Source organism: Magnolia sinica, chromosome 4 (assembly GCF_029962835.1).
Source record: "Magnolia sinica isolate HGM2019 chromosome 4, MsV1, whole genome shotgun sequence".
Taxonomy (NCBI): Eukaryota; Viridiplantae; Streptophyta; class Magnoliopsida; order Magnoliales; family Magnoliaceae; genus Magnolia; species Magnolia sinica.
Window position 1 is genome coordinate 92,209,343 of NC_080576.1, and position 12,371 is coordinate 92,221,713.

Sequence of the window (12,371 nt, forward strand, 5' to 3'; positions counted from 1 at the left end):
GCAATAGAATCTGAGAAAAAAAAGAAGGTTAAAATGTAAAAAAGAAATTGCAAAATTTTGTAGGATTGCATGCATAGATCTAGGTCCAAAATGGTAAAAGATCCCTTTCCCCAATGGAAATTCGGGAAAATAAAGGAAAATTTTTTGTTGGCTAGTGAACTGCAACAATTTTTTATATATAGAAAATCAAAACAAAATGGTCCAAAATGCCCAAAATAGCTTTTTATTGTTTTGGTACAACCTATAAATCCGGAGTACAGAACTAATTCATGCACTTTGGAGGAGGAGGAGGAGAAAAAGAAAAGAATAAAGAATGAAAGAAAAAAGCAAATAATAGTAACTAAAACCGGTTAAAACATGGTAGGAAAATCAACCAAGTAGGCCCTAGTTGAACATAAATCAGGCATGATTTAGGGTACATGATGTTAAAAATAAAAATAAAAGAAAAAAGTAATGGTTATCCTGCCCAGTCCGCACCAGTTTGATTTACCGAATCATGCTCTTTTCAAAATAGGTCTATCTGGTCAAAAACATCATTCTAGTCTTCCTCTACTTAATATGGAGAAAATAGGCAAAAATATGAGAAAAGGTGAAAAAAAAATCAGAATAGTCTCTCATAGGCATCTTGGTCGTGTCACAGAAAGTGTATTGGTGTCGATTGATACAGTCTGCATTGGCCAACACGTGTTACTGCACTCAAGACTCCAACACATTGCATAGATCTTGGTCAAAAATGGTTAAAAAATCCCTTTCTCCAATCTCCATGAAATAACACGCAAGCGTGCGTGCACACACAAAAAGATAAACAGTCACCCAAAGAAGTTTTAAGAAAATACAAAACATAAGTGGCCCAAATGCTAAAAATTGCCCAAAGCAACTTTGTTTGGTTTGATATATGATCCATTGTACAAACAACTAATTCATGCATCATTTGCAAAAAGAAAAAGAGAAAAGAAAAGAGCAAAAAGAAAGAAAAAATCGGTTAAAAATTGGCAAAAATGGTTTAAAATGTGTTGGGAAAATAAACCAAATAGACCCTAGTCGAACACAAGCCAAGAATGATTTAGGGCACATGACGTTGAAAATTTTTTTTTTTTTTAAAAAAAGAAGAAAAAAGAAACAAGTAATGGTTTGTACTTATTTCCTATTTTCTAGAAAATGGTCCACTCCACTTTGATTGAATCATGCTCATGCCTTTATGTTCAACATAGGCCTAGCTCTGGTTTAAAAAAAAAAACCTTCCTCTATGCTTAGAATGAAAGAAAGAGGCCAAAGTATGAGAAATAGTGAAAAAAGATCAAATGGGCTCTTATTGGCATCTTGACCATGTCACTAAGGCTTATTGGTGTCGATACAGCTCACATCAGCGGATACAGGTGCTTACTCACCCCAACTCCGACACAAGGTCCTGTATGGCATGCCCGTGTGGGCTGATATACAGTTCCTTATCAGCTGCTGCAGTTGTATTGGAACCATTTCTATGGTCCATGACTTGAGCCAGGCATGGGCTTAAGAGTCTGGTGATGGGTCATGCCTCGTCATCACATTTCCAGTCAAGGTTCAGGCTTGGGTCTGGATTTTGGGCCCATTTAGTAAATGGGTTAGGCTCAGGCTGAACCCGAGAGCCTAGACCCAGCCCATTTTCACCCTTAGTCTTACCTATTCTCTTGATGGATTATTCTAACTTGCTCTTGAATAATTATTTGTTACATATGAAAAGAAAAATGGCAAAGATCAAATGATATCTATTCAATGAATAACCACACTCATTTGATTCCAATAAAAAGGCTCTGAAGAAACTAACATATTTGACCAAAAATCACGAGACGGTGGTCGATTAGGAATGGTGGACTGAGTCACCTTCAGAAATTTCACAAGATGGAATGCTATTTCTTTCCTGTGCTGATCAAGCTTTTGACCCACACAAGATCATGAACTCGTGCTGAAAATAGCAGATCTCCAAAATACAATGTAGATGAATCTGGAGATCCAGTCCAGAAGGAGGTGATTAGCTTTATCGATATTTCTGATGGAGAAAATATCATTGATGATCATGTCGTGGCTCTGGTACCATATGTCACAATCGGAGAAAACTGGAGAAGAGAAATTAATTCGTCTCCTCTCTCTCTCTCTCTACACACACACACACACACGCACACACACTTGCATTGGTTATACAATAACATCTCAGATGACAAAGGTCAGTGAACTTAAGTTTTTAGGCTACAGAAGGACAAAACTATCTCAATAAAGAATATGAAAATGACAAGATTACTCTTACTATAAGAAGAACAGAATACAATCCTCTCTATTTGTCCTGCTAACCTTTTTGTAATCTTATTACTTCTAGTTCTTTGTTATTTATTTTAATTTCAAGGAAGACATTGAACTGTTTTGTACTTATCCAGAGTTTCAGTCCATAATGTTGTAATCTATTCATTAGCTGAATTTTTCGGCAGAGAAACCACTTCTTATTTTCAGATGTACACTGCATTGTCACAATTTCACTATTGCTTGGAAAGTAACAGACTTCCGAATAAGTTTCTGGTGATTACAAATTTTAGATCTTACTTTCCCATGGAATTTCAATACATTAATGTTTGTTTTCTTTTTTGGGTTGTGGAAGGCATTTTGCGCTTTCACGGAACTAAACATTGATAATAAAATGGGCAAGGGTTGCAGTTTTTCCTTTGGTTACTATCAAACTCAATAGACGTTAGGCTTTAGCTAGCTCTCTATCCTCAAATGGATTGAAAATTCTCCATGTCACAAATGCTTTACATTTAGAGAATACTATGGAGCAAATAAGAACCTAAATACATGAAGTTAACTCTTCATACTGTAATATGGACAGCTTAGCTCTTTTACTGTTTGATGAGTTGAATATTGTGGAACTGAAATTATCTATTATTTATTTACAGAGAGGTGAAGCCAAACTTTTGATAGAAGATTGGGAGGGAGCTGTGGATGATCTTAAAACAGCAGCTCAAATGTCTCCACAGGTTCGTCATATAATTTGAAAAATTTTCTTACTGTTGTCCAGATTTTATAATTACCAGTCACATTAATGTCTTCTGTTGCTTGTATTTTGCACTTTCCATTAGTTGACTAATTGGTACTTGCTGCATTAAAAATTTTCAAATTCAGAATAAAAATTTTTAAAAAAAAAAACATTCTGGTTTCCAATTTCATGATAATTCATAATCATTTTCCTGCAAATTGGAGCAGAAATGCAAGATTTGGAGGAAGGCATGATTTTCTATTTGGAAGAACTTTACTTGCTGAATGAATTAGTGTTAACCTCAACTAGTGAGGTAATCAAGGGAAGTCATTTTGACCGGAAAATATACCTTAGGTGTTATTCTTCACATTTCTTGTCACTTTATATATGATACTGCTTCTGGTAGTTGATATCCCTATAGTTGGGTTTTTGCATCTTTTTCAATCACTTGAATGGATAGGATTTGTAGAGTAACAGGAGGTATGGAACACTTGATAGAGGATGAAGCTCTACTTAGTCTTGAACCTATGTCACATCTGGACTGTATGTACTTTTCCATGTTCTTGCTTAAATTTGGTAAAATAATTTATAAAGAGTAGGGCTGTCATTGGGTTGATTAACCCGATGACCTGGCGGACTTAGTCTGACTCTGAGTCATGTGGAATCTGTCGGGTCAGATCTTTGCTGAAGTCCACCCTGATTCGGCCAAGTTCCAACTCTGTCCACAGCCCTAGAAAGAGGATGGCTGTTAGTATTCAGGTAGCTTTGATAAACCAGTGATCTGGTCCAACTCATTGTCAGGTTTGGATTGACATTTGGGGTCTGTCAGGTCAGATGTAGGTTGGGTCTTGGTATTCAATTAATAATCAGGTGGGATCCATGTCTACCCTGATGAGACCCAGATCCAAGACATTTTCAGCTGTAGAAAGAGGCTGTTTCGGTTTGTTGTTTTCTGGACCCCCAAACCCCTTTGTTAGAAGGGGGCCAGCCAATTTTTCCTTCTTGCATTCGCCATTTATGAAAGAACGAGGAATTCTGATCTCCTTGAACCATTTGTCCCTTGATTTTTATCTCTAGTTTGTTAAAGTATTCATTCTTGAGTTCTGCCTTCTTGACTTAGATTAGATGCTAGAATATCCAATAACAAGCACCCTTCCAATCTTTTTAATGGCTAAAAACATCTTGAACTCATTCCTGTATCCTGTGTTCGCAATTCCATCGTCAATTTGAAACCAACCCAGCCAAGTACATTACATTGTTTTCTGTGCTTGCAGGAGCTTCTACCTAGATGTTGCTCTCTCTTCTTGAGCCACAGTTTGAAATTGGCAATGACCCCGACAACAGTGGGGATGATACCAACAGAATAGTGATCAGAAATTGGTCTTTATAGTGGACTGAAACTGGTCTTCCCTTGATCCTGACAACTAAAAATGGTCCAATCTACAATTTAACCAGCCTTTCTCGTCAGGTCAAGTTAATGAATCACTCCAAGACAGAAAATCAATTAGTTCATATGGTCAATAAAATCTGAGAATCTTATCATGCTCATATAAATCCTCCACAATTCATGTGCGCGCGCACACACATGTAGGAGAATTTGATTTTGTTGAAACGTCCCTAACTGCCTGTTTGGGAGCTTGGATTTGGAATGCATTGGAATCCAAATCACAATTACATTGGAATCAAAGTGATTCCGAATTCTCATTTGTGTTTGGTTGAAATGCACTGGAATCCAAATCTTCCATTTGGAGTTTGTATTTGAAGGGCATTGGAATTCTTCAAAGGACTTAGATTTGATTAACTAAATCAACTTTCATATCCCAAATTAGTGTGCATATATATGTGTGTGTGTGTGTGTGTGTGTGATATTTGATAGAATGATTGTAAGAAGCCCATTAAAATATATACTTTTGCCAAAAAAGAGGAAATTTCGAGCCTTAGGTGGGCCACAAATGCAAGGATCACAAACAAGCAACTCGCCAGCATTTTTTAATTGTCCATTTAGATGTCCAATGTATGGATGGTTCAGATCATTTTATTGATGTGATTTTAGTATTGCAGCTGATAATTGGATTGTGTCGGGGTGTTATCAGCATGCCATGTGTCCAGTCGATTAGTAGCCTAGAGACACCTTTGTTACATGTGCGACTCTCCTACCCTTAAAAAGGAGGCAAAAAGGTTTTTCCTTTGGATTACACTTTTGCTGAGATTTCAAAACACACCAAAAAAGTATATTTGAAATACCTCCGTTTCCATTTACCTCCAAATCCAAGGCTACCAAATGCAAAAAGCAGCTATTCGGATTTGAAAAACACCCATTTACCACCAAATCCAAGGTGCCAAACAGAGTGTAAAGGATCAACGGAAGAGTCCAATTAGATGGAACTATATTTAATTTGACAAAAGATATCTTCTATGCTACTAGTTCAGCCCATAGACATCTGACAAAACCCATTAGAAAGCATCGTTTGTGATACATTAGACAAATGGGGATTGAGCTTGAGATTGTGGGATGATCATGTCCATCCAGTGGTCACCAAGTAGGGCAATTTTGACATCATGAGCAAGTTCAATTCCTTGGATAGATTTGATTTCTGCTAACATAATGGATTTACAAGATGACTTATTTAGAACATGTATAAGGTACATCGAAGGATGCTTAAAATCACCTCCGAGGAGGCGATGATAAAATTATTAAAATTTGGTTGTCTTCTGTAGTTTGAATAACATCCAACCTGCTATTACTTTTTGACGTATTCCTCTGAGAATACTGCTTAGAAGATATGTGGTGCATGGTCAATCCCATAGACCCTTGCCATATTCTTCCAAGAAGACAATGGATACAAGAACAAGTGCAGTCCATGATGCAAAGAAGAATACATATTCTTGAAGGGTAGGAAAGTTCACAATGACAAAGAAGACAAATTGACAGAGATATTGACGAGTAGATTGACCAAAAAAGGGTTGATAGGTAGATTGATGATCATATCAATGAGTCTTGATAGGTTTGTGCCAAAGCAAGTATGGATACATGAATTGCCCCATGAATATCAGTAAAGATATATCAAATATCAGTCATAAACAGGAAGACCAAGGTATGTTGTGGTAACGATCCTTCCCTACACCCAAACCAACCAACCGGTAAGAAGTTTGACTTCTTCTTTCGAAATCCCCACCCCCAGTAATTCACTTTTACTAATATTCACCTTCAAGCTTGAGACCGCTTCAAAGCTAATAATGATAGCACAGAGAACGCTTACTTTATAAGAATCGGCTTCGTAAAATAATAATGTATCATCAGTAAACTGAAGGTGCGTCACCTGAAAATCGGAGTTGTCCACCCCAATTCCCTTAATCAACCTTGCATCTACTCCTTTTTTAATCATTCTACTAAGAGCCTCCATGACCACTACAAACAAGTAGGGAGAAATAGGGTCCCCTTGCCTTAAACCTCTAGATGTTGAGAAGAAACCATTCGCTGATCCATTGACCAAAACTGAAAATTTGGCGAAAGATACACATTCCTTGATCCACAACCTCCATTTCTGCCTGCAGCCAGCACATAATCCAAAAAATCCCAATTGACATGATCATAAGCTTTTTCGATGTCTAATTTGCAAACCACCCCACTCAACCCTCGTTTACTATAAGAATCAATGCATTCGTTCGCCACCAAAGCCAAGTCCACTATTTGTCTTCCTTCCACAAATGCACCTTGCGCTAAAGATATAGCATCCCCAATCACCCCCCTAAATCCCGTAACCAAGATCTTAGCCAATAATTTATAAGGACCTCCCAAGAGACTGATTGGCCTAAAATCCCGAAGCGATTCTGCTCCTTCTATTTTAGGAATAAAGGAAATGAAAGTAGCTCCAAGCTCTGGCACAATCTTACCATTGAAATTCAATGACAAAACCAGTTACATCTGTCTTCACCAACTCCCAAAATCTCTGAAAGAATGCTATAGGGAAGCCATCCGGACCAAGAGCTTTCTCACTACCCAACTCTTGAATTGTACACCATCTCAGACTCTGCAAAAGGACATTACAACGACTCCGCTGCTTCTGAAGAAATGGAAAGAAAATCGAGATTGTCTAGCAGAGGTCGCTTCCAACCATCGCTTAAAAGAAGAGTCTTATAGAACTTCACAATTACTTCGCAAACCTTAGTTTGCCTTCAAACCTATTCCCATCAACAACCATTGTCTTAATCCTATTAGTTCTCACCCTTGCACTAGCCATAGCATGGAAATACTGAGTATTTTTATCCCCTTCTTTCAACCATAGCGCCCTTGATCGTTGTCTCCATTTAATTTCATCCTCCCTTTCTAGCTTCATACTTGGCTCGCAAAAGTTCCTGCCTCACTATCTCCTCTTCGGAAAGATCTTCAATATCTTCTTTAAAATCAAGATCTTGGATTTCCCTCAAGATTTCCTCTGTTTCCTCTGCTCGACCCTTTAAAGTCTCTTTTTTCCAATCATTGATTTTACCTTTCAACAATTGAATCAGGCATCATCCAAGAACATTGAAAGAGAACAAAGAAGCATTCCCAAAATCATCATCAAGTGATCAATGGACTCTCCATCCTGCTTGCGCATGATATCTTCAGACATTGTGGTTAATCACATCTTTTCTGCACTTGTCCATTGTGAGAACCCCACTCCGTGCCAGCCAGGCAAATACAACAACCTTGGGAGGCCTCACATATGACAAATGAACCTTGGTTTTCGGCATCCTTGGCCCAAGAATGCAGATCACCCCATAAGAGCTGATCGAAAGCCTTCCTGACCATTCTCATTTCCATAGCCAAGAATCCCTCTCAGAGTTGGGAGGGCGGTGGCTCTAAAGAAGAGATGGCAAGCACATATCTTCCAATTCCTCGTCCGTTAAATTCCGACATCATGGATTCCGAACTGTGCCAAAACAACAGAAAACAGGAACTTGCGGCTCCAGTTCCAACCTAGCCAAGAGCTATCACCATACCAAGCATCCTCCCAAAATAAATCTGCATGCTATCTCCCTATGGAAACTAATTTCTTGAGGTTACTGGCCACCCTCAGAATCGCTTTCCAAATAGCTGAAGCTTTGTACAATGAAGACTTCCTTAGTAAGCCAACCTTTCTCCCTAACTCCATATTTGCAGGCAATGACCTCTTTCCATTAACCACTTTCTTCTACCTCAAAAAACCATTTACCTATTGGAGCTAAATTCAATTATTTTAGATCTCTAATACATGCACTTCCTTCAGTAACCAGTTTATACAGTTCCATCCATCACAATGAAGACCAAGCTGTTGGTATCTTGGCCAAATCAATAAAGAAAAGAGAAGACAGTTTAGCTTCCTATTGGTGGCTGGGATTGCTCAATTGGAACATGCGAGCTTGAGTGCAAATGTTGATTTTGTTGGTGTTACATTCAGGAGTTCTGTTTGGAGATAATATGGTAATTTGTGATTTATAATTTTCTCGGTTTTGCATTATCAATTATGAAGTCATCAGGTAGGAAGGGGAGTTCTGTTATTTTACTTGGGTATCTTAAATATGTAATGTTAGTTACTGTCAAAAGAATGTGCAAAATATTTTTTCTTGGTTGAAAATTTCATTGTTTGTTTGGTGTTTTTGATGCAACAAAATTATAGGATTAGTTTATTTGCTAGATTGAATCCCAGTGCTTTGCCATCTTCAGTAATACTTTACCTTTTCAATTAAAGAATGATCCTAAGGGCCTGTTTGGATTGGTTTATTTACTGGTTTATCCTCATTGCCACACTTTTTTTGGAAAAAGATTTCACTTTTTGACCATTGACCATTGTACTTTGCCCTGGAAATCATCTAAGCAAAAAGAAACCACATCTTTTAGGATTCTTTTCAGCTGATGACATTATCCAAGGTTTTCCTCAGATGTTGTGTTTTCCTTTCCAGACCTACTTTTTGGATTTCTCCAATCCAAACAGGCCATAACTGTAAATGTTCTTCTTTCTAGTTAGGTGTATTTTCTTGGAGCTTATATCATAATGTTCCAGCATGCTTCTTCTGTTCTTTTCTGTTCATTTCAAAGCTTCCAAACTATCTGGAGGTTCGTCGCAAGGTCATGATATTTACAAAATTGCAGGATATGAATATTCGAGAAGCACTAATGAGGGCTGAGAAATCATTGAAGTTGAGCAAGCGCAAGGACTGGTACAAAATTCTAGGGATCTCAAGAACTTCATCCGTTGCAGAGATCAAACGCGCTTACAAGAAACTTGCTTTACAATGGCACCCTGATAAGAATGTTGATAACAGAGAGGAAGCAGAAGCCAAATTTCAAGAAATAGCTGCTGCATATGAGGTGATTGAATGACAGTAAACAGTTAGATTTTTTTTCCCCCTTTGGTATCACCTTTCAAGGTAGTCCTTTAAACATGTTCATTGCCATTATTGTCTATGAGATTATGCTCATTGTAATCCAACTTGCTTGCCAATTGTAAGTGGAATGATTTTGTTGTTGAATTTATGGAAGATATCAGTTACTCAGTGTTGAGTTTATGCTATGGGGAACTTGCTTTTGTACTGTAGCTCAGTCATATTCTATAGAAATGATGCCTTCTACTTTGCCCAAAGCATGGCTTGTGAATCTTCATCTGTAACGTGCATTATCCAGTTCACATCTCCTGTATGTGAAAAATGTGGTATTTATTGTTTCTTACACAGCCCTGAGAATTTTGCTTGTAGGGAATGAGTAGCTTAGTTTAGGTGGTTACACTACCTATGTACTGTTTACATTGCATTTTCTTTATTAGCTTTGTATTTTGTAGGTAATTTGTACATTGTGCTTGAGAGTATTTTTATTGGATTTTTTTTCCCTCCTGATTTTGTACATAGCGTTTGGGAGTGTTTGTGTTGGATTTTTGTTTTCCTCTGATTAAATTGATGTTAATTCTTTTTCTTGAGGATTCTGCATATTGCTTGATAAGTTGGTACTTAGTTTAATTAGTCTTTACTCTTGTAAGAAATTTGTCAGTTGCATAGATAAAATGGTTCGCACTTCTTTTTTAATTGAACTTCGGGGTTTGTGAAGTATTTTGGACTTACTATGTTTACGTCTTAACTATTTCATACTAGCTATGTGATTATTTCATTTGTTGCAATTTATATCTGTGCACCATGAGAGGCTCCTCGAGCCCCTATTATTCTTATCAGTTGGGTGAGTTGCTAGGATCTTTTTTATTATTATTATTGTTATGTGCTGCATCCTTTGCCTTTTTTCTATGTTTGTTGTTTTTTTTTTTTTTCCTTATTTTGTTTACCAATTGCAAGCTTGTGTCAAACAAAATAGAATACTGTTCCACATGTTGTAGTCTCTAACATGTTCACCCCATTTCATTAAAATCAAGGTTTACTATGCCCAGTAGCATGTGTGGCCTGGTTGATCGACACACCAGCACCGTGTGCTGATACGACTGTTTTGGCAAACATCTAATGTGTCTTCATGCGGCCCAACTTTGTAGAGGCTCTAGCCCAAACAATAGACCAGTCCACTCATTAGGTGGGGCCCACAATGTATGAATAAATGGACAAAAGAAGGGCTTGTTTTAGCCGTCAATTTGTTTTGTTCAGTGTAGCCTGGGCCACGGAACCTACATGGTGGTGCACACTTGATAGACAGCTTGGATCTCCAACACCTGCAAAAACTGGCATGTGTACCAGCTTATAGATGTCTGAGCTGTACACACGCATGAGATTATCAAACATCTGTAAAAGTATCTAAAATCTGAAATGAATAATATTTTGAGGTGCTAAATCCTACCATTAAAAATCCATATTTCAAAAGAAACTTCTCAGTGTTGACTAGAAGAAAGCAGACGCATTTCACACCCGTGATCTTTGCTCACTCTTTCACAACCGATCTTTCACTCTCCTTTTTTTCTGTACAACTTTTTCTTATATAAGATACAGTTTTGCTGACTCTTGCAGTCTCACATTTCAGGTACTAGGTGACGAAGACAAACGTGTAAGATATGACAGAGGAGAAGATATTGAAGACATGGGCATGGGAACGGGCGGTGGCGGTTTCAACCCTTTTGGAGGGCAGCAATTCACATTCCATTTTCAAGGTGGCGGTGGAGGATTCCCTGGTGGTGGATTTGGATTTGATTTTTGACCTAACTAAATTATCCACAATGTCCCTATTGCCCAGAAAGAGAATGAAGAATGTGGTTGAAGATGTTGACTGACTAACTGCAAACCAGGTGACCATCCGGGCCAAAGAAGGTTCTGATTTTAAGAGTTTTTCTTTGTCTCTCTTACGTGCGGCATTATCATCCCTTCGATAGGGAAATAATACTTTTGATGGATGTGATCCATGTTTTCTTCTTCTATTGGTTTATAGTTTATATTGGAGAAGGGCTGGACAGAGGATATGCTTGTCTTGGGATGCATCAAACGGAAGCATGTAATTCTTTTTTTTTTCCTTTTTCTTTTTTCCATTTTCTTAATCAGATTAACATTTACATACCCAGTGAATGGATTCGGGATTTAAAATCCCTAATTAGGAGCAGATATTCCATAAAGCAAAATAGACACCTCCAGAGTTTGAGCCGCAGAAATTCATTGCAGCTTTTATGGTCTTCAATGACCACCATATGAATGGACAGCATACTGTTTTCGTGTCATCCAGCCTTGTATACACCCAGCACACATGCCTACTTAGTATGTATGGAACATCTTTGCCCTGCATAAGGTGGGCCCTGCCCTGCTGATGACCTGATCAAAAGATCAGGCAGCATTTTTTTTGAAGACCATCTTGAATCTGACCGTCACCATTTTTGAAGACCATCCATTGTTTTTGAAAAAGGGGTGGTGCACCTAATTAGGGAATAGCCTACTTTTGTGCATGGTCATTTCTATGCTGGGACCTACCCTATCCATGGATTAGATGTCTCTCAAACATGGCAGGTTGTCAAGAGTAATGGTGCATGTGGAGGGGGTGCATTTGCGGCTGGCTAACTTCCATGTGTGTTAATCAATTGTTGTATTTTGTCAAAGGCCTATTTGGTGCATGAAATTAGTCAATTCAAGAATTTTAAAGTTTGATTTGTTTATTATTATTATTTTTTTTGTCACACAAGCTATAGGGCTTAAAGCCTAGATATCAGTATTGAAATGTCTACCAACTTATGAAAAGGTAAAAATAAGTATTGCCAATTTTAAGAGAAAAAATGATTTCCTTGGAAATAGCATTTCTAGAAAAATTGGTGGAAATGAGACACTATTTCCATTGTTTGTTGTCTCACCAAATTTTCCAAGAAAATTGGTATTTGACTTTTCATTTTTGTTGTTCTGCAGCCCACTTCATTCCCAAACAATTTTTTGGACTTTGGGCATACAT

The 12,371-nt window shown here is 37.8% G+C and overlaps 1 protein-coding gene across 3 annotated transcripts in view; it reads left to right on the forward strand.

The window, feature by feature from the left end:
- LOC131243381 (dnaJ protein P58IPK homolog) overlaps positions 1-11,540 on the forward strand; it is a 52,856-nt gene extending 41,316 nt beyond the window's left edge. Inside the window, exons 7-9 of one of the 3 annotated variants that reach the window (XM_058242708.1) lie at positions 2,922-3,002; positions 9,114-9,332; positions 10,971-11,540. In XM_058242708.1, coding sequence (XP_058098691.1) covers positions 2,922-3,002; positions 9,114-9,332; positions 10,971-11,144 — 474 coding nt within the window. In that variant the 3' untranslated portion in view covers positions 11,145-11,540. Of the gene's footprint in view, positions 1-2,921; positions 3,003-9,113; positions 9,392-10,970 lie in introns of all 3 variants that reach the window. The other 2 variants (XM_058242710.1, XM_058242709.1) reach the window with 2 other exon arrangements.
- Positions 11,541-12,371: the final 831 nt, after the last annotated feature.